At 38.4% G+C, this 23,627-nt stretch overlaps 1 protein-coding gene across 2 annotated transcripts in view; it reads left to right on the top strand.

Moving 5' to 3' along the window:
- Positions 1-23,627, top strand: part of grin2db (glutamate receptor, ionotropic, N-methyl D-aspartate 2D, b) — a 257,700-nt gene that overhangs the window by 173,937 nt on the left and 60,136 nt on the right. For both annotated transcript variants that reach the window (XM_061957572.2, XM_061957580.2), the window contains exons 9-10: positions 4,362-4,515; positions 9,601-9,726. In XM_061957572.2, coding sequence (XP_061813556.2) covers positions 4,362-4,515; positions 9,601-9,726 — 280 coding nt within the window. The remainder of the gene's footprint in view (positions 1-4,361; positions 4,516-9,600; positions 9,727-23,627) is intronic.

The following is a 23,627-nucleotide window of genomic DNA, read 5'->3' as shown; positions in this document are numbered from 1 at the left end:
ATAAATATATGTATATATAAATATATATATATATTTATTTATATAAATATATATATGTGTGTTCGTTTGTTTATGTATATATATATATATATATATATATATATATATATATATATATATATATATATATACATATATATGTATGTATATATATATATATATATATATATATATGTATGTATATATATATATATATATATATGTATGTATATATATATATATATATATATATATATATATATATATATATATATATATATTGTATTTCAGAACATTGTAAATGTGCTAGTTTTGTAATCCTGTGGAAAAAAAAATATATATATATATATTTTTTTTTTTCACCATAAACGAACTTCAGGTGCAAACTTGCAAATTGGAATATTTAAACTTGAACTGAAAACGCGACCGTCTCAAATCTCAAAGGTGCAGTTTTGAAATAGGAAAGGAATTGCACGAGAACGTGTTATGTGAAATAGTAATGAAGGTATTTAAAGGTAAGGCCTGTTCATTAAATAAAAGGGTTTCTATGGTCTGATCTGATTGGTTAGATTTTAGACGTAGTCGACCATCAATCAGTCTGTTCTATGGCTTTTTAAATAAACATTAATAAATGATGATTAATAAATGGCTGGTCTCTAGCCGCTAAGGTGATTCTTCCAAAGGTGATAAAGAAACTTACAAAATAAATTCAGTCATTCATTAAAGTTAACAAAACCACCTAAAAAAAAAAAAAACTAAACTTCTCCATTAAACAAGCGAACTTAGCAGAGATTGGACTACTTAGTGAGGTTCTCGGCGGGAAGACATTAAACTTGACTAAACAGAGGAAGTCAAAAGTGGTAAAAATGGAATGTGAACCTGCAAAATCATAATCACCTTTGCCAGAGGAGGAAACGACAATAACACCTTTTTATAAAGCTGGAGCTTCATAAAAAGCTTGTAAAGCTTTCAATAAATTTCAAATGTGCTGATATTGTTTGAAATGGAAACAGGAAAGGAATCGCAAGTGAAAACTTACTGCTAATTGCATTGCGGTGTTGTTTCTTCCACTGCTAAATGATAACTAAATGTTCAAGAAAATACACCAAAAGTGGTAAGAAAGGTAAGAAAGATGGGTTGTTGGCTGGATCCCAGAATGCAGATACAAAAGTAAATGTAGTCAGTACATTTAATTTGTATTTTGTGACGTTGGTCAGCGGCACTTAACCTTTTTGACCCTAGGGCCCGACTTTTCCACTACAGAGCGGTCCGGGGTCCACTCAAATATTAACACTAAATGAGTAGTCTTACTCTTGATTTTAATTGTATTCAATGTTTGTATCGAACCCACTTTCAATTTACAACCTCGTCAAGGGATTTGAAAGCAGGTGCTAATCATAAAGATTATCATTTACACTATATTGCCAAAAGTATTTGGCCACCCATCCAAATGATGAGAATCAGGTGTCCTAATCAATAATAGATTTTATTTTTAAAAGCACTTTACATTGAGTAAACAACCTCAAAGTGCTACAGTGTATTAAAAAATAAAAGAAATAAAAAGATAATAAAAAATAAATAAAAATAAAAACTAGAACAGCCAAATAGCTAAAATTAGGATGCGTATATCTAAAAAAAGGGTTTTTTAAAAAAAAAAAGGGTTTTTAAACCTTTTTTAAAAGCATACAAAGTCTGTGGTGCCCTCAGGTGGTCAGGGAGAGCGTTCCACAGACTGGTAGCTGCAGAACAGAAAGCCCGGTCTCCCATTGTTCGTAGCTTTGTCCTCGGAGGTTGGAGGATGTTAGCCTGTCCGGAGGGGAGGTGTCGTGTGGAGGATTTGGGGGTGAGTAGTTCTTTGAGGCCCGGCCACAGGAGTATAAAATCAAGCACTTAGCTATGGCGACTGTTTCTACAAACATTTGTGAAAGAATGGGCCGCTCTCAGCGTGGAACTGTCATAGGTGCAACAAATACAGTCGTGAAATTTCCTCCCTCCTAAATATTCCAAAGTCAACTTTATTATTAGAAAAGTGAATAGTTTGGGAACAACAGCAACTCAGCCACCAAGTTGTAGGCCACGTAAACTGACAGAGAGGTCAGCATCGTGCAAAGACTTCCTGCACAGTCAGTTGCTACAGAGCTCCAAACTTCATGTCACCTTCCAATTAGCCCACGTACAGTACGCAGAGAGCTTCATGGAATGGGTTTCCATGGCCGAGCAGCTGCATCTAAGCCATACATCACCAAGTCCAATGCAAAGCGTGGGATGCAGTGGTGTAAAGCACGTCGCCACTGGACTCTAGAGCAGTGGAGACACCTTCTCTGGAGTGATGAATCACACTTTTCCATCTGGCAATCTGATGGACCAGTCTGGGTTTGGAGGTTGCCAGGAGAACGCTACATTTCGGACTGCATTGTGCCGAGTGTGAAATTTGGTGGAGGAGAAATTATGGTGTGGGCTTGGCCCCTTACTTCCAATGAAAGGAACTTTGAATTGTCCAAAATATTTTGGACAATTCCATGCTCCCAACCTTGTGGGAACAGTTTGGAGCGGGCCCCTTCCTCTTCCAACATGACTGTGCACCAGGGCACAAAGTAAGGTCCATAAAGACATGGACGACAGAGTCTGGTGTGGATCAACTTGACTGGCCTGACCTATTTGCTTTGTGACCGTCAATCATTGGCGTTGTTAGGCCTATTTTAGGGGGGCTCAAGCCCCCCTAAAATATTCTTAGGCCCCCCCTAAATAATCTGATGTTATATATATATATATATATATATATATATATATATATATATATATATATATATTATATATAAATTTTTTTTTACAAATACATGCCGACATATTCATTATAAAGTGGCCCGAATATGAGTTTAAATAAATAATAATATAACCTGTCATTATTCACTCAGTTTCCCCTCACTTCATAGCGTAAGGTAGAGAGCCCCTTTAGTGCGTCGGTATCCAATCCATTCCACTTGTTCATATTGAAAATGCCCACATCACTCAAAATCCAGTCCGCATTTTTTATGCGACCTTGCTTGCGGTCCTTGGACTTGTTTGTATAGAAAATGCCCACATCACTCAAAATCCAGTCCGCATTTTCTCCGCGACCTTGCTTGCGGTCCTGCAGGTGTACGAAGCACATTATCACACAGCACTGCAGAACAAGAACGTGAACGGATGCAAATTGGACATAAGAAACTTTTTCAAGAAAGTAAGTATTCATCACTGCTTGTAGTAAAATGTATTAGCTCCACTTTACACCAGGTCTGTGTTTGACAAAAAGTTGACATTCCCGCTCTAAAACAATGCTGCTACTTAGTTAACTAGTTAGCCTGAAATGCATCATTAAGGTCCTGATTATTTATAAAGTTAAATGTGCACTCTTTTTTACCATTTGCTATCTTTGGGGTTACTTCCTTCTGGAGCATCAGCTGTGTTTCTCACTTTACACATGGAGGAGAACAGGAGCTGAGCTCATTCACATATGAATATCATCAGTAGATAATAATAATAATCATCATGCAAGTAATTGTTTCTTGTTGATGCTGTAAACAAAATGTCACTGTGCAAACCGATGTTTGTTGTTGTACTGAACACAGATTGAAAATAAACCGACTGAAATAATAATAATAACAATGAATCATTTCTAAGTCTTTGTTAGCCGTTTGTGAAGTTTTGTGCTCGTGCCCTACGTTCGCTCGCATCCTGTGCATCTCCTGGGGGCTAAGCCCCCCCTGTCGTTAAACGCTAGTGACGCCCCTGCCGTCAACAAAACTTAATCCATAAATTAAACCTCACCGTTTAATAAACCGCAGGGTGCAAAGCGTCGGGAAAAAAGTAGGAGAGTAGAATAACAAACATACATTCCTTTATTTATTTATTTGTTTCTGAGGTCCACGAGACTCGCTTTTTGTCATTTGTGACTTGAGCCTGTGCTCGTAGCTGTTTTCCCCTCAGACTAGCGTGCGCCATTTAGATCAGGCGTTTCCAAGGCCCGCCATTCTGTGATCAGGTAATCCAGACTTGGCCGAGTCGACGGGAGGACGCCTCGCGTTCCGCTCGGTTTCATTTTTCCGCTGATTTGCGCCGAAGAGTGGATGTGCCATGTCTAATGTAGATTAGCATTTCACTTGTACAATCAGCCGCCACAGCGCTTTTCAGGTTGTTCGTTTTTTTTTTCCTTTTTCTCCGAGTCGGTGGCGGGCAGGGAGACGGGCTTGAGCTCATTTGGTATGCTAAGGAGATGCAGAGAAGACACATGTCCTGCTCTTGTAGCATATTGTAGACACAGTGTTTGCTCATTTTACAGGTCAGAGTGTAAAATGATCATTACACAGCGTTATATAATCCCATCCCTCGCCCGTTTCTTCCAGGTGGTGTACAAGCGGGCAGACATGGCCATTGGCTCGCTGACTATTAATGAGGAGAGGTCGGAGGTTGTGGATTTTTCCGTCCCTTTCGTCGAAACGGGGATCAGTGTCATGGTCTCCCGTAGCAACGGAACCGTATCACCATCTGCTTTCCTGGGTAAGAAGCTCAGTCCACGCCAGGCATCTGATGTACAGAAACAAATGGTGGCGTTTGCCAAAAAACAAATGTGTTGCTTGATTACAAGTGAGCTGTTAAGATCTGATCAAGGCGGTGACCCCAGGATGCAGAGACGAGAGGCCAGGTAGAATTACAAAAAGGGAACATTTAATAAGTCTAAAAAGTGTAACAAAAGGCGATGGGGGCCGAAGTGCACACCATAAACAAACAAAAACATGTTCCTCAGTGGTCGGCAGGAGAAAAGGCCAGGGCGCACTGAGCACAGCAAAAGGTCCAACACAGAATCCTTTTTACCTCAGAGAGGCTAAGAAACAAAACACAAAAAGGTGAAGGATTACAGGACTAAGGAGAGACAACATACCAGAACTGACGAAGTGAAGCAGGCGCATAAATGTGGGGGATTCAGGAGACAATAACCGGCAAGACCCAGCTGTCAGCGACAAGCTTAAATACTCCTTGGTTGAAATTGGTTGCAGGTGTGCCTTGCTGGGGACTAATGAACTGAAGAAAACAGACACCATAAAAAAAGAAGGCAGGGATATGATGAAATCAATCAATCAATCAATCAATGTTTACTTATATAGCCCTAAATCACAAGTGTCTCAAAGGGCTGCACAAATCAAATCAAATCAACTTTATTTATAAAGCACATTTAAAATTTACCACAGGGGTAGCCAAAGTGCTGTACAATGGACAGGTTAAAAGATAAAACGAATACCGAGCAAACACAACACAACACAAACAGAACACGATAAATAATAAATAAATAAAAATAGAATAAATAAAAACATAAAAACAGGTTCACAGCAGGTGTATTATGGGGCGCCATTGCAGGATGGATATCACTCAGTGTTAAAAGCCATGGAATAAAAGTATGTTTTTAAGAGAGATTTAAAAACAGGAAGAGAGGAGGCTTGTCTAACACTCAGAGGTAGGTCGTTCCAGAGCTTGGGAGCAGCAACGGCGAAAGCTCTGTCACCTCTAAGCTTCAGCCTTGTGTCAGGGACCGTCAACAGCAGCTGATCGGCTGCTGTTGACAAGACAAGACATCCTCGGTACAGAGCCCACATAAGGGCAAGGAAAAACTCACCCCAGTGGGACGTCGATGTGAATGACTATGAGAAACCTTGGAGAGGACCGCATATGTGGGTAACCCACCTCCCCCCCCCCCTCTAGGGGAGACCGAATGTAATGGATGTCGAGTGGGTCTGACATAATATTGTGAGAGTACAGTCCATAGTGGATCCAACATAATAGTAAGAGTCCAGTCCATAGTGGAGTCAGCAGGAAACCATCCCGAGCGGAGACGGGTCAGCAGCGCAGAGATGTTCCCAGCCGATACACAGGCGAGCGGTCCACCCCGGGTCCCGACTCTGGACAGCCAGCACTTCATCCATGGCCACCGGACCTGTGTGTCTCCCCCTCCACAAGGGATGGGGGGAGCAGAGGAGAAAAGAAAAGAAACGGCAGATCAACTGGTCTAAAAAAGGGGGGCTATTTAAAGGCTAGAGTATACAAATGAGTTTTAAGATGGGACTTAAATGCTTCTACTGAGGTAGCATCTCTAATTGTTACCGGGAGGGCATTCCATAGTACTGGAGCCCGAATAGAAAACGCTCTATAGCCCGCAGACTTTTTTTGGGCTCTGGGAATCACTAATAAGCCAGAGTTCTTTGAACGCAGATTTCTTGCCGGGACATATGGTACAATACAATCGGCAAGATAGGATGGAGCTAGACACAACACGAGTGTCATTTAACCGGTCTGCAGTACCTGGAGGAGGAGCTTAGGTCAAAAAAAAAAAATTAAGGACTCCTAACTTGGAGAAGCCAAACCAACAGTCTTATGTTCCTTCACTCTCTGTCTGGGTGTGTGCTAAATCAGGACAGCACAACCTGTATTTATATGGCCCTTAATCACAAGTGTCTCAAAGGGCTGAACGAGCCACAACGCCATCCTCGGCTCAGATCCCACATCAGGGCAAGAACAAACTCAACCCGTCGAGTGGATCTAGTTAATGGTGTGAGAGTCCAGTCCATAGTGGGGCCAGCAGGGGATCATCTTGAGTGGAGACAAGTCAGCAACGCAGAGACGTCAGAAAGAGGAAGCAGCACCCTGTCCACACATTTTCAGTGGGGACTAGGGTCTGCTGATCTCTAGTTCGGTGGTGGAAGGAACACTTTTAAGGCTGTTTTTAATGTCACGGACACATCTTGAGTTTGAGGACACAAATGCGTACATGCCCATTACCGTGGCTCAGGTTGGTGAGATAGTGAAAAAACGTGTTTAGATAGAATAGACAGGAATAGACTGGTTTTGCTGGGAAATCCTTAAGGCTCTGGATGGTGTGGGACTGTCTTAGTGGACATACTTCTTCTACATTGTGTGGAAGTTAGGAACCGTACCCCTGGATCGGCAGTCCAGAGCGGTAGTCCCACTTTTTAAAAAAGGTTGACCTGATAATGTGTCCCACATTCCTGTGATCTGGGAAAGTCTATTACAGAGTGCTGTAGTGAAGTGTACGAGTTGAACCTCAGCTACAGAAGGTGCAACGTGGCTTTAGCCCACAGCATGGAATAGTAGACATATGCTTTGTGGACTTGGAAAAGGTATTAGACTGCATCCCTTGCCATGTATTGTGGGTGGTGCGTTAGGGGTACGGGATCCATGGCACAGTTCTACGTGCCGTTCCATCCTTGTACAACTGGAGCAAAAGCCTGGTTCTGATTGCCAGAAGTAGGTCCAGCTTGTTCACTTCTCTAAGGTTGCCCTTGTCACTGGTTCTGTTGGAATAATGTTGACAGGCATAATTTCTTTGCACATCTAAGGCATTGACGTGTCCAGTTTGGGGGCTAGTAACTTGTTTCTCCTATTTGTGGACGTTTTAATCCTGTTGTCGTCATCTGTGACCACCGGCATTTACTGGTTTGGCTCACAGCTGAGTGTGAAGCTCCTGTGATTAAACTCCACCCCTCCAAGTCTAAAGCCATGGATTTAACCCTTCACTTGGTATTCTCGAACTTGGAAGTGCTGGTGATAAGATGTTGGGATGAGACTCAACACTTCCAAGTCCATGTTTCTAGTCCGGAAAAGGGTGGAGTGCCAACTCCGGGTTGGGGAGGAGCTCTTGCCCCAAGTGAAGGAGTTTAAGTGGAGTCTTCTTCACGAGTGAGGGAAGAGAGGATTGTGAGATCAACAGGCAGATCGGTGCGCCGTCTGCAGTGATGCGGACCCTGTATCGATTTGTTGTGGTAAACAAGGGGTTGTGCCGTAAGGTAAAGCTCTCAATATGCCAGTCGATCTACGCCCCTGTCCTCGCCTGTGGTCATGATCTTTGGGTTCTGACCGAAAGGACAAGATCACGGGTACAAGCGGCCGAAATGAATTTCCTCCGTCGGGTGGCGGGGCTCTCCCTTAGAGATAGGGTGTCATCCGGGAGGGGCTCAGAGTTAAGCCGCTGCTCCTCCACATCAAGAAGAGCCAAATGAGGTGGTTTTAGCGTCTGGTCAGGATGCCCCCTGGGACGCCTGCCTGGGGAAGTGTTTAGTGCACATCCAATCGGTAGGAGGCCACGAGGAAAACCCAGGACACGTTGGGGAGACTTTGTTTCCCGGCTGGCCTGGGAACATGTTGGGATGCCCCGAGAAGAGCTGGACGAAGTGGAGTCTTCTTCACGAGTGAGGGAAGAGAGGATTGTGAGATCAACAGGCAGATCGGTGCGCCGTCTGCAGTGATGCGGACCCTGTATCAATTTGTTGTGGTAAACAAGGGGTTGTGCCGTAAGGTAAAGCTCTCAATATGCCAGTCGATCTACGCCCCTGTCCTCGCCTGTGGTCATGATCTTTGGGTTCTGACCGAAAGGACAAGATCACGGGTACAAGCGGCCGAAATGAATTTCCTCCGTCGGGTGGCGGGGCTCTCCCTTAGAGATAGGGTGTCATCCGGGAGGGGCTCAGAGTTAAGCCGCTGCTCCTCCACATCAAGAAGAGCCAAATGAGGTGGTTTTAGCGTCTGGTCAGGATGCCCCCTGGGACGCCTGCCTGGGGAAGTGTTTAGTGCACATCCAATCGGTAGGAGGCCACGAGGAAAACCCAGGACACGTTGGGGAGACTTTGTTTCCCGGCTGGCCTGGGAACACGTTGGGATGCCCCGAGAAGAGCTGGACGAAGTGGAGTCTTCTTCACGAGTGAGGGAAGAGAGGATTGTGAGATCAACAGGCAGATCGGTGCGCCGTCTGCAGTGATGCGGACCCTGTATCAATTTGTTGTGGTAAACAAGGGGTTGTGCCGTAAGTAAAGCTCTCAATATGCCAGTCGATCTACGCCCCTGTCCTCGCCTGTGGTCATGATCTTTGGGTTCTAACCGAAAGGACCAGATCACGGGTACAAGCGGCCGAAATCAATTTCCTCCGTCGGGTGGTGGGGCTCTCCCTTAGAGATAGGGTGTCATCCGGGAGGGGCTCAGAGTTAAGCCGCTGCTCCTCCACATCAGGAAGAGCCAAATGAGGTGGTTTTAGCGTCTGGTCAGGATGCCCCCCGGGACGCCTGCCTGGGGAAGTGTTTAGTGCACATCCGACCGGTAGGAGGCCACGAGAAAGACCCAGGACACGCTGGGGAGACTATGTTTCCCGGCTGGCCTGGGAACACGTCGGGATGCCCCGAGAAGAGCTGGACGAAGTGGCTGGGGACAGGGAAGTGTAGGCTTTGCGACCCAATCTCGGATAAACGGAAGAAGATGGATGGATGAACTTTGGAGTCAGCTTCTGCCGCAGGTGAAGGAGTTCAAGTATCCTAGGATCGGGTTCAACATTAAGGAAAGGTGGGAGTGGGAAATCGACAGCCTTTGTCTAGCATCTGCCGGACCGTTGTCAAACTGACAAACAAACAAAAGTACCAAATTGATCGGAATCTAAAACAACTCTTTGTTAAAGACTCATCTCCAGGCCGCTAGTGCGTCAGTGGTAGGGAAAACAAGCACTGAAAAAGAAATGATGTTATATACATTGTCCTGAGTGTGTTCTTCTGAAGTTTGTTCATTTAGTCAATCTGTGTCCTGTCCTTGAAGAGCCCTACAGTCCAGCAGTGTGGGTGATGATGTTCGTCATGTGCCTGACCGTCGTGGCTGTGACCGTCTTCATCTTTGAGTTCTTCAGTCCTGTGGGCTACAACCGCAGTTTACAAACTGGCAAGAGTGAGTGATGGATGAATCCAGTCTTTCTCCCCTTACACACACACACACACACACACACACACACACACACACACACACACACACACACACACACACACACACACACATTCTTGTATTTCTTACCTTCTGGAGACGTGAGAAAAATTCCTCCCTCTTTAGGATCAGCCTTTCTAGATATATAAAGATTTGTATTTACAACGTTAATAATATATACATACTATGCAAATATAAAAAAGCTTTTTGTGAAAAAATGAGTTGGAATTTCACAAGAAAAAGGTCACAATTTCACAAGAAAAACTTAGAATTTTGGCAGTATTATAATAAAAGTCGCCATTTTACTCAATACAAGTCGTCATTTTACAAGATAAAACTTAACATTTGTGCAATATTATGATAAAAGTTGGAATTTCACTCAATAACAGTCGCAATTTTACAAGAAAAAGCTTAAAATGTTGGCAATTTTATGAAAAGAGTCGTAGTTTTACTCAACAAGTCACAATTGTATAAGTATATGTTGGCAATATTATAATAATGATAAAATTTTACTTGGCAAAATGATGACAAAAGTCATAATTTTACTCAAAAAATGTCACCGTTTAACAAGAACAACAAAAAATTGCCAATATTGTGATACAAGTCAGAATTGTATATGGCAAATGTTGCCATTTTGCATTAAAATGTAATAATTCTACATAAAAAAGTAATAATTTTACGAGAAAATATTGCAATATTACAGAAACAGAAAGAATATGAGAAATTGTTCCCAATTTTATAAGAAAAAAGTCGACACATTGTGAGAAAAAGACTGCTTTTAATTATTTATTTATTTTTTTTAATGTGTTGTTTGTAATTTGTTTTTAATCTTCATTAGTTATTACAGTATGTCTCTATATACATATTTATTTATTTTTATTATTATTAATTTTGGCCAAAGGGGGCGCATTTCAATTTCTTGCACACACTTGTTATTTCATATGTTGACCAGATGGGGCGCACTTCAAATTTCTACACACACTTGTTATTTCATATGTTGACCAGAGGAGGAACACTTTGAATCCCTACACACACCTGTTATTTCATATGTTGACCAGAGAGGGGGAGCACATTTAAAAGCGACACACAGTCAATTTGAAAAAACCCTCCTTTTTGGGACCACCCTCATTTCGATAGATGTCACCAGCAAATGAGACATTGTCTATTAGATGCAATGTTATTGGGACCATGACTTATGTCATCACTTGTTCACACCTCCTCATATGGGAGATACCTTTCCTTCTTCATGTCTCAAGAAGGGCAGAAATACAAGAACACACACACACACACACACACACACACACACACACACACACACACACACACACACACATACACACACACACACACACACGACAGATGGCTCTGAGCCCAGCCCATCACTGCCTAACACACATCAAACGGACAAACAGTAAACACACAACTGACACTGACTCTGCTCGAGGGAAGGCATTTGAAGAAATGATCAATAACTCATTCAGAGTTCAATTTTGTTTTCCTTCAATTAAATCTCATGTCAACGTGCATGCTTAAATTGGAAAATGAAGGTATACCAATTAAGGGTAAGGAAAGGGAAAAAAGGCCTGTTATGCAAATGTCCAAAGGCGAGGACGCTGGTTCTCACAAGGATAAACAGTGTTGCAGTACTGCTTGATTGCGTTTATGGTACTCAAAGCAGTATTTAAAGTTCAAATATAACCCAAAAATTTACTTAAGTGGATGGACAGGACAGACTTTAAAAACAAAATTGAATTAGATTATAAATCGACTTATAATTTTTTTTGAATTGATTAAGAATCATTACAAATAAGAATCGCGATTCATTCGAAAATCTATTTTTGTAACATGCTTAGTATACTGCCCCCTACTGAGTGGGAGAGAGAAAATCATGGGAACATTAAAAATCAACCACCTTGGTGTGACGCTCAAAGAAATTTGTATTTTTATTTATTTTTTATTTAAAATATAACTGGCTATACAGGACAGAAAAAAAAGTAAATTAAAAAATAAAATAGAATAAAACGTTTTTTTTTTGTTTTTTTTTTTAAAATTGATTTAGAATCGTTACACATAAGATTTGCGATTCATTCGAAAATCTTTTTTTAATTTTTTTATTTGTAATTTAAAAAAAAAATTTTTTTTTAACATGCCTAGTATACTGCCCCCTACTGTGTGGGAGAGAGAAAATCATGGGAACATTCAAATCAACCACCTTGGTGTGACGCTCAAAGGAATTTATTTTTTATTTTTTATTTTTTGTTAAAATGTAACCCAAACATTTACTTAAGTGGCTGGACAGGACAGATTAAAACAAAATAACAAAATAAAATAAAATAAAAAGATTTTTTTATTTTTTTTTATTTAAATGTATTTATTTATTTTTATCGATTTAGAACTATTACACATAAGAATTGCTATTCATTCAAAAATCGATTTGTATTTTTTCATTTTTTCAATATGCCTAGTATACTGCCCCCTACTGAGTGGGAGAAAGAAAATCATGGGAACGTTCAACTCAACCACCTTGGTGTGACGCTCAAAGAAATTTAATGTTTTAATTTTTTTTTTTGTTAAAATATAACCCAAACTTAAGTGGCTAAACAGGACAGAAATAAATAAAAATAAATAAACGGTTTTTTTTTTGTTTTTTAATTGATTTAGAATGGTTACACATAAGATTCGCGATTCATTCGAAAATTGATTTTTTCAAAACATTTTTAGATTTTTTTTTTTTCTAACATGCCTAGTATACTGCCCCCTACTGAGTGGGAGAGAGAAAATCATGGGAACGTTCAACTCAACCACCTTGGTGTGATTTTTTTGTTTTTTGTTTTTTGTTAAAATATAAAACAAACTTAAGTGGCTAGACAGGACAGAAATAAATAAATAAAAACAAATAAATAAAAACAAATAAATAAAAACGCGTTTATTTTTAATTTTTTTAAATTGATTTAGAATGGTTACATATAAGATTCGGGAATCATTCGAAAATTGATTTTTTTAAATTGATGTTTTTATTTTTTTATTTTTTTAACATGCCTAGAATACTGCCCCCTACTGAGTGGGAGAGATAAAATCATGGGAACATTCAAATCAACCACCTTGGTGTGACGCTCAAAGGAATTTTTATTTTTTATTGTTTCATTTTTTTTTTGTTAAAATATAACCCAAACTTAAGTGGCTAGACAGGACAGAAAAAAAAGAAAAACGAAAAAAAGAAAAAAAACAGTTTTTTTTAAAAATTGATTTAGAATCATTACACATAATATTTGCGATTCATTTGAAAATCGATTTTTTATTTTTATTTTGTTTTTATTATTATTATTTTTTTTTTTTTAACATGCCTCGTATACTGCCCCCTACTGAGTGGGAGAGAGAAAATCATGGGAACGTTCAAATCAACCACCTTGGTGTGACGCTCAAAGGAATATATATATATATATATATATATATGTATATATATATACAGTATATATATATATATATATATTTTGTTAAAATATAGACAGGACAAAAAAAAAAAAAAAAGATACATATTTTATTTTTATTTTTTTTTAAATTGATTTAGAATCGTTACACATAAGATTTGCGATTCATTCGAAAAAAAATGTTTTTTTAAATTTTATTGTATTTTATTTATTTATTTATTTTTTAACATGCCTAGTATACTGCCCCCTACTGAGTGGGAGAGAGAAAATCATGGGAACTTTCAAATCAACCACCTTGGTGTGACGCTCAAAGGAATATATATATATATATATATATATATATATATATATGTATATATATATATATATATATATATATATATATATATATATATATATATACATATATATATATATATATATGTATATATATATATGTATATATATATATATGTATATATATATATATATATATACCTATATATATATATATATATATATATATATATATATATATATATATATATATATATATATATATATATATATATATATATATATATATATATATTAGAGATGCGCGGATAGGCAATTATTTCATCCGCAACCGCATCAGAAAGTCGTCAACCATCCGCCATCCACCCGATGTAACATTTGATCAGACCTGCACCCGCCCGCCATCCGCCCGCACCCGCCCGTTGTTATATATCTAATATAGACGATGCAAGGCATTAGTGAGGCATACCTGCCAACTACTCCGGTTTTCCCGTAATTCGTACGGTTTTCATCAACCTATTCCGGGTTACGGTTGCAGTGATAAAAAATACAGTTTTTCATTAATTTAAAAAAAAAAAGGGTGAAAACTACGCGAATTGCACCTTGTGCAGACAAGATTTTTCGATCGGACACGGAGGAATTAGCGATGTAAAAGACCATGTTGGGACAAAAAAACACAAGTCTAATGCCGTTGCTAGCGATACAAGTGGAAAACTTTCAACGTTTTTCGTCGCCCAAACAGATTCTTTGGATGTGATAAATGCCGAAGTTTTATTTACGGAGGCAATAATTGAGCATGGACTTCCAATCGCACTGGCTGATCACATGGGACAGTTAAATGTTTGTAATGCAACCTTTAAAAATCATTACGCGGTGATCGCGGTCCCAAAAATAAACTTTTCTTGCATGATAATGTCCAGAAAAACTCGCTTTATATTACTATAGAGTCCTTTTAACGAATGAGTTTGATGGTTTATCACAAACCTTAAATGAAAGAAGTCCTTTGTTCTCCTGCACCGTGCATGCGCTTTGGCCTTGCTTCGTGTTTGGTGCGCAATCCTGTCGGCTGTATTTCACAGCAGTCTTTGACAACTTGAAGTGGCATACAACATTTAAAACAAAGGGGTTATAGGAACAATCACTTTCAGTGTTTTATGCCACTTCAAGTGAACTTATAAAGTTACCATATCATTTTTGCAGTATGATCAATCTGATAGAATAAATTTGGATTTTAGCCACAAAAAGGTAATGACACCAATGTTATCTATTGGAATTGTTTAGCACTGTTATACTGTTAAAAGTGTTTATACTATTTATGCTTTCAAGTCCAAGTTGAAGAAATCTTGTTAAATGTTGACAGCATAACTACCAAAATACAGAAGTATGTCCTTAATATTTTTGCAGTACTATTTCTGTTGAAAAGTTAAAATGATTACATTAGAGATGTGATGTGCCACTTTTCAAGTGTCTGATGGCTTAAATTAATTTTCATTAATTTTTCATATTTTGAATTCTTTTGAAAGGCTTACAAAAAAACTACATTTGAATTGTAATTCCATGCTATTGACAGGACTATTAATTTTAATGAAGTTAGCTTACCATGTTTACAGTATGATAATTGTGATAGAAATGTGAATTTTAGGCATAGAATATTTTTTACAATTGAACAAGGCAGTCGATTATACAAGCTTGGACAGAAAGTTAATAATGACACCAATTTTTTTTTAAATGGAATTGTTTAGTACTGTTTTACCATTTGTTTACTGTAAAAAGTGTTTATACTGTTTATACTTTCAATTAACAAATTGAAGTCTTGTGAAAGGTTGACAGGATAACTGGCATTAACTGTCAAAATAATTTCAAACTATTGAAGTTAGCTTACAGAATAAACATGTCAATCAACCCATATGATTTTTGCTGTAATATTTTTGTTTTGAAAGGTCACTGTGACTGATAGAAAAGTGAGGGTTTTAGCAACATTTTAACCTGTCTGAATGCTAATAATCATTTTGCGTCGGGGGGCGAAGCCCTGAACCCTCCACCAGGACTTTGTCCTGGACCTACCGGGGCCTGCGGCCCTTGGACCCTGGCTACTAGGTTTTTCTGATTTCAAAAGTTGGCAGGTATGGTGAGGTTATAAAGCTTTTGCCTGTTAAAGAAAGGAGACTGATCCAATGCAGTACAGACATTCGCGTGCCACGCTGTCACGACCCAGACGCACACCAGTGCGCAATCATATGGGAGCCGCGCTGAGCGCACCTCCAAGCGCGTCTCGCTGCCGGCGACGGCCGGGTATGGGCCCACGCTCCAGCGCCATCCATTTTCAGGGCTAGTTGATTCGGCAGGTGGGTTGTTACACACTCCTTAGCGGGTTCCGACTTCCATGGCCACCGTCCTGCTCTCTATATCAACCAGGGTGAGCCCCACCCCTTTCGTGAGCGCACTGCGCGCGGAGTGACCCCTGTTACGCGCCCCCGGCAACAGGGGTGGCGGGCAGGTAAGTTGCGCGGGCGGAGCGCGCGGAGTGACCCCTGTTACGAGCCCCCGGCCACGGGGGTGGCGGGCAGGTAAGCTGCTTACCTGCTGCGCGTGACGCCGGCCGCGGCGAAGGCGGACGAGGCGGGGTGTCGGTGCGGTGGGCGCGGTGGTGACCCTGGACATGCGTCAGGCCCTTCTCGCTACGGCTCCCGGTGGGGCCCTCTCGGGGGAAGGGGCCTCGGTCCGGACCCCGGCGAGGCGTCCCTTCTCCGCTCCGTAAAAGTGTCCATCTCTTTTCTTTTTTTTTCTTCTGTTGTGGCATATGCAGCAGGTGCCTGCTCGTTTTTCGTATGTGGGTAACAACATTTAACTATGTATATATATTTCCGAATTGGTTTAACTGCCACCTGCCTGAATCTATTTAAAATCTAATTTTTTTTTATTTCAATCGCCCGACCCGACCCTACCCGACCCGCGGATAAAATCTAATTTTTTTAAATTTCATCCGCCCGATCCGCGGATAATCCGCGGACTCCGCGGTTGTGCCCGCAAACCGCGCATCTCTAATATATATATATATATATTATTATTTTTTTTTTTTTTTTAATTTTATTTTATTATTTTTTTGTTAAAAATAGACAGGACAAAAAAAAAAGAAAACAAAAAAAGATAAAAAAAATATTGTTTATTTTTAATTTTTTTAATTGATTTAGAATCGTTACAAATACGATTTGCGATTCATTCGAAAATGTTATTTTTTTAATTTAATTGTATTTTATTTATTTATTAATTTTTTAACATGCCTAGTATACTGCCCCCCACTGAGTGGGAGAGAGAAAATCATGGGAACGCTCAAATCGACCTCGAGCGGCGCCTTTTGGCGGCGGAGTGCGGCGGAGAGAGAATCAAACATGCAGGATGTTGAACCGCATCCAAGTACGTCTGATACTGAAGTGGCCATCTATTATTCAGCGGCGTGGTTTGTACCCCTGTGATATTTAATGCCTCTGATGCAGCCCGCCTAACTGCATGATTGCTCCATCCTCTTCCCGGGCGTCCATCCACGCTGCGCTCCTTCTCCGTGCTCCTCCGTCATATCAAGGCAGAACATCAGCCTGAGTGACGATTCTGAATCTTCTGCGTGGGAATGTACTCTCGCTGGATGTACAAACACCTTCTACACGCAGTAATCCCTCGCTTATCACGTCTGAATAATTGCAGCCATGACCGTGGTGAATAAATTAGGATTCTTATTAAAACTATATCATATTTGCATAGAGTTGGTCCACTTGGTCTTTGCGTAGCGGCGCGAAATAAATAAACTTTCCTATTTGATTGCAACCATCTTTCATAACAGAAAACCATACAAATAATTAAAAATAATAATTTTGTTTAAAAAAGATAACGCAAACTTAATTCGATATTTCTATGGATCGAGTCATGCGCACTAAAAAATGATGGGTTAAAAAATAAACCAATTTTAACCCAACAGCTGGTTCAGGAAGGGACGAAACCCTTATTTGAGTTATTTTAACTCAACATTTTGGGTTCATTTTTTTCCACCCAACTTTTGCCTTGAATTATTCAACCAAAAAAGTTGAGTTATTATAACTTCATGTTGGGTTATTCCAACCAAACTATTGGGTTGAATTATTTAACCCAAAAGTTGAGTTATGCTAACTCAATGTTTGGTTATTCCCAACCAAACTACTGGGTTGAATTATTTAACCCAAAAGTTGAGTTATGCTAACACAATGTTGGGTTATTCCCAACCAAACTATTGGGTTGAATTATTTGCCCAAAAAAGTTGAGTTATGTTAACTTCATGTAGGGTTATTCCCAACCAAACTATTGGGTTGAATTATTGAACCAAAAAAGTTGAGTTATGCTAACTCAATGTTGGGTTATTCCCAACCAAACTATTGGGTTGAATTATTTAACCCAAAAGTTGAGTTATGCTAACTCAATGTTGGGTTATTCCCAACCAAACTATTGGGTTGAATTATTTAACCCGAAAGTTGAGTTATGCTAACTCAATGTTGGGTTATTCCCAACCAAACTATTGGGTTAAATTATTTAACCCAAAAGTTGAGTAATGCTAACTCAATGTTGGGTTATTCCCAACCAAACTATTGGGTTGAATTATTTAACCCGAAAGTTGAGTTATGTTAACTCAATGTTGGGTTATTCCCAACCAAACTATTGGGTTGAATTATTGAACCAAAAAAGTTGAGTTATGCTAACTCAATGTTGGGTTATTCCCAACCAAACTATTGGGTTGAATTATTTAACCCAAAAGTTGAGTTATGCTAACTCAATGTTGGGTTATTCCCAACCAAACTATTAGGTTGAATTATTTAACCCGAAAGTTGAGTTATGCTAACTCAATGTTGGGTTATTCCCAACCAAACTATTGGGTTGAATTATTGAACCAAAAAAGTTGAGTTATGATAACTTCATATTGGGTTATTCCAACCAAACTATTGGGTTGAATTATTTGACCAAAATAGTTGAGTTATGATAACTTCATGTAGGGTTATTCCCAACCAAACTATTGGGTTGAATTATTTAACCCAAAAGTTGAGTTATGCTAACTCAATGTTGGGTTATTCCCAACCAAACTATTGGGTTGAATTATTTAACCCAAAAGTTGAGTTATGATAACTTAATGTTGGGTTATTCCCAACCAAACTATTGGGTTGAATGATTGAACCAAAAAAGTTGAGTTTTGATAACTTCATTTTGGGTTATTCCAACCAAACTATTGGGTTGAATTATTTGACCAAAATAGTTGAGTTATGATAACTTCATATTGGGTACTTCCAACCAAACTATTGGGTTGAATTATTTGACCAAAAAAGTTGAGTTATGATAACTTCATAAAGGGTTATTCCCAACCAAACTATTGGGTTGAATTATTTGACCAAAATAGTTGAGTTATGATAACTTCATATTGGGTTATTCCAACCAAACTATTGGGTTGAATTATTTAACCCAAAAGTTGAGTTATGCTAACTCAATGTTGGGTTATTCCCAACCAAACTATTAGGTTGAATTATTTAACCCGAAAGTTGAGTTATGCTAACTCAATGTTGGGTTATTCCCAACCAAACTATTGGGTTGAATTATTGAACCAAAAAAGTTGAGTTATGCTAACTCAATGTTGGGTTATTCCCAACCAAACTATTGGGTTGAATTATTGAACCAAAAAAGTTGAGTTATGATAACTTCATATTGGGTTATTCCCAACCAAACTATTGGGTTGAATTATTTAACCCAAAAGTTGAGTTATGCTAACTCAATGTTGGGTTATTCCCAACCAAACTATTTGGTTGAATTATTTAACCCGAAAGTTGAGTTATGCTAACTCAATGTTGGGTTATTCCCAACCAAACTATTGGGTTGAATTATTGAACCAAAAAAGTTGAGTTATGATAACTTCATATTGGGTTATTCCAACCAAACTATTGGGTTGAATTATTTGACCAAAATAGTTGAGTTATGATAACTTCATGTAGGGTTATTCCCAACCAAACTATTGGGTTGAATTATTTAACCCAAAAGTTGAGTTATGATAACTTAATGTTGGGTTATTCCTAACCAAACTATTGGGTTGAATGATTGAACCAAAAAAGTTGAGTTATGATAACTTCATTTTGGGTTATTCCAACCAAACTATTGGGTTGAATTATTTGACCAAAATAGTTGAGTTATGATAACTTCATATTGGGTTCTTCCAACCAAACAATTGGGTTGAATTATTTGACCAAAAAAGTTGAGTTATGATAACTTCATAAAGGGTTATTCCCAACCAAACTATTGGGTTGAATTATTTGACCAAAATAGTTGAGTTATGATAACTTCATATTGGGTTATTCCAACCAAACTATTGGGTTGAATTATTTAACCCAAAAGTTGAGTTATGCTAACTCAATGTTGGGTTATTCCCAACCAAACTATTAGGTTGAATTATTTAACCCGAAAGTTGAGTTATGCTAACTCAATGTTGGGTTATTCCCAACCAAACTATTGGGTTGAAGTATTGAACCAAAAAAGTTGAGTTATGATAACTTCATATTGGGTTATTCCCAACCAAACTATTGGGTTGAATTATTGAACCAAAAAAGTTGAGTTATGATAACTTGATATTGGGTTATTCCCAACCAAACTATTGGGTTGAATTATTTAACCCAAAAGTTGAGTTATTATAACTTCATGTTGGGTTATTCCCAACCAAACTATTGGGTTGAATTATTTAACCCAAAAGTTGAGTTATGCTAACTCAATGTTGGGTTATTCCCAACCAAACTATTGGGTTGAATTATTTGACCAAAAAAGTTGAGTTATGATAACTTTATGAAGGGTTATTCCCAACCAAACTATTGGGTTGAATTATTTAACCCAAAAGTTGAGTTATGCTAACTCAATGTTGGGTTATTCCCAACCAAACTATTGGGTTGAATTATTTGACCAAAAAAGTTGAGTTATGATAACTTCATGTTGGGTTATTCCCAACCAAACTATTGGGTTGAATTATTTAACCCAAAAGTTGAGTTATGCTAACTCAATGTTGGGTTATTCCCAACCAAACTATTAGGTTGAATTATTTAACCCGAAAGTTGAGTTATGCTAACTCAATGTTGGGTTATTCCCAACCAAACTATTGGGTTGAATTATTGAACCAAAAAAGTTGAGTTATGATAACTTGATATTGGGTTATTCCCAACCAAACTATTGGGTTGAATTATTTAACCCAAAAGTTGAGTTATTATAACTTCATGTTGGGTTATTCCCAACCAAACTATTGGGTTGAATTATTTAACCCAAAAGTTGAGTTATGCTAACTCAATGTTGGGTTATTCCCAACCAAACTATTGGGTTGAATTATTTGACCAAAAAAGTTGAGTTATGATAACTTTATGAAGGGTTATTCCCAACCAAACTATTGGGTTGAATTATTTAACCCAAAAGTTGAGTTATGCTAACTCAATGTTGGGTTATTCCCAACCAAACTATTGGGTTGATTTATTTGACCAAAAAAGTTGAGTTATGATAACTTCATGTTGGGTTATTCCCAACCAAACTATTGGGTTGAATTATTTAACCCAAAAGTTGAGTTATGCTAACTCAATGTTGGGTTATTCCCAACCAAACTATTAGGTTGAATTATTTAACCCGAAAGTTGAGTTATGCTAACTCAATGTTGGGTTATTCCCAACCAAACTATTAGGTTGAATTATTTAACCCGAAAGTTGAGTTATGCTAACTCAATGTTGGTTTATTCCCAACCAAACTATTGGGTTGAATTATTTAACCCAAAAGTTGAGTTATGCTAACTCAATGTTGGGTTATTCCCAACCAAACTATTAGGTTGAATTATTTAACCCGAAAGTTGAGTTATGCTAAATCAATGTTGGGTTATTCCCAACCAAACTATTGGGTTGAATTATTGATCCAAAAAGTTAGGTTAAGATAACTTAATGTTGGGTTATTCCCAACCAAACTATTAGGTTAAATTATTTAACCCGAACGTCGAGTTTTGCTAACTCAATGTTGGGTTATTCCCAACCAAACTATTAGGTTGAATTATTTAACCCGAAAGTTGAGTTATGCTAAATCAATGTTGGGTTATTCCCAACCAAACTATTGGGTTGAATTATTTAACCCAAAAAAGTTGAGTTATGATAACTTCATGTAGGGTTATTCCCAACCAAACTATTGTGTTGAAGTATTGAACCAAAAAAATTGAGTTATGATAACTTCATATTGGGTTATTCCCAACCAAACTATTGGGTTGAATTATTTAACCCAAAAGTTGAGTTATGCTAACTCAATGTTGGGTTATTCCCAACCAAACTATTGGGTTGAATTATTTAACCCAAAAGTTGAGTTATGCTAATTCAATGTTGGGTTATTCCCAACCAAACTATTAGGTTAAATGATTTAACCCGAACGTTGAGTTATGCTAACTCAATGTTGGGTTATTCCCAACCAAACTATTAGGTTGAATTATTTAACCCGAAAGTTGAGTTATGCTAACTCAATGTTGGGTTATTCCCAACCAAACTATTGGGTTGAATTATTTAACCCAAAAGTTGAGTTACCGTATTTCCTTGAATTGCCGCCGGGTATATAGTATGTGCCTGCCTAGAATTACCGCTGGGTCAAACTCGTTTCGCAAAATAATTAGTGCATGCTTAGCATTACCGCCGGGTCAGAATTACCGCCAGGTCAGAATTACCGCAGGGTCAAACTCGTTTCGCAAAATATTATTTTTATTAGCGCATGTCTAGAATTACCGCCGGGTCAAACTCGTTTCGCAAAATAATTAGCATATGCCTAGAATTTCCGCCGGGTCAAACTCGTCACGAGTGACACTTCACCTGTCATCATTTTCAAAATGGAGCAGGCTGATTTCAGTAATTTAAAATCGCATAAAGGGAAGAAGATTAAGAGCTATTCAGTAGGATTTAAGGTCCAAGCTATTGAATATGCTAAAAAGAACAGTAAGCAGCTATGTTTTATTAATATACCATAGCTGCGTGTGTCAAATGTGAGTCATTAAATGACTCCCGCTTCCTGGTGGTAGAGGGCGCTAGTGATCCTTCTTGCGACTACTCGACTGCAGAAGAAGTGACAACAAGCAGCAACAGTTAGCGATTGTTTATTTTTTCCTCTCGCCTGGACTTTAACATGGAGGATTACATATCTAAAATAAAACAGTTTTCTAAACTGGACTTTCAATCGAAGCAGGAGGTAATAATTAAAGGTAGATCTCCATCGAGACAGAAAGACTTTTAAAACTGAAGAAAGATAAGGAAGACTTCTATAAACAAGTTATTATTGATGCTTTTGTTCAGAAGGAGCTGCGTATGGGCTTCATTTATAAGTAAAGGTAAGACCATAATAATGTTTTTTTTATTAAATGTGCTTTTCATGATGGTATCCTTACATCACAGTCAAATTTATAAGCGCAGGTCTAAATTTACCGCATGCCTTTGGTAAGCGCCGGAGTGAGAAGAGGTTTTAAATTAATTACCGCCCCGGCGCTAATTCAAAGGAATACAGTATGCTAACTCAATGTTGGGTTATTCCCAACCAAACTATTAGGTTGAATTATTTAACCCGAAAGTTGAGTTATTCTAACTCAATGTTGGGTTATTCCCAACCAAACTATTGGGTTGAATTATTTAACCCAAAAGTTGGGTTATGCTAACTCAATGTTGGGTTATTCCCAACCAAACTATTGGGTTGAATTATTTAACCCGAAAGTTGAGTTATGCTAACTCAATGTTGGGTTATTCCCAACCAAACTATTGGGTTGAATTATTTAACCCAAAAGTTGGGTTATGCTAACTCAATGTTGGGTTATTCCCAACCAAACTATTAGGTTGAATTATTTAACCCGAAAGTTAAGATATGCTATCTCAATGTTGGGTTATTCCCAACCAAACTATTAGGTTGAATTATTTAACCCAAAAAAGTTGAGTTAGGCTAACTAAATGTTGGCCTATTCCCAACCAAACTATTGGGTTGAATTATTTAACCAAAAAAAGTTGAGTTATGACAACTTCATTTTGGGTTATTCCCAACCAAACTATTGGGTTGAATTATTAAACCCAAAAGTAGATTTATGCTAACTCAATGTTGGGTTATTCCTAACCAAACTATTGGGTTTAATTATTT

This window comes from Nerophis lumbriciformis, linkage group LG04 (genome assembly GCF_033978685.3).
Source record: "Nerophis lumbriciformis linkage group LG04, RoL_Nlum_v2.1, whole genome shotgun sequence".
In the NCBI taxonomy this organism is placed as follows: domain Eukaryota; kingdom Metazoa; phylum Chordata; class Actinopteri; order Syngnathiformes; family Syngnathidae; genus Nerophis; species Nerophis lumbriciformis.
Note: the sequence above shows the minus strand (reverse complement) of the source record. Positions and strands in the feature narration are given on the sequence as shown.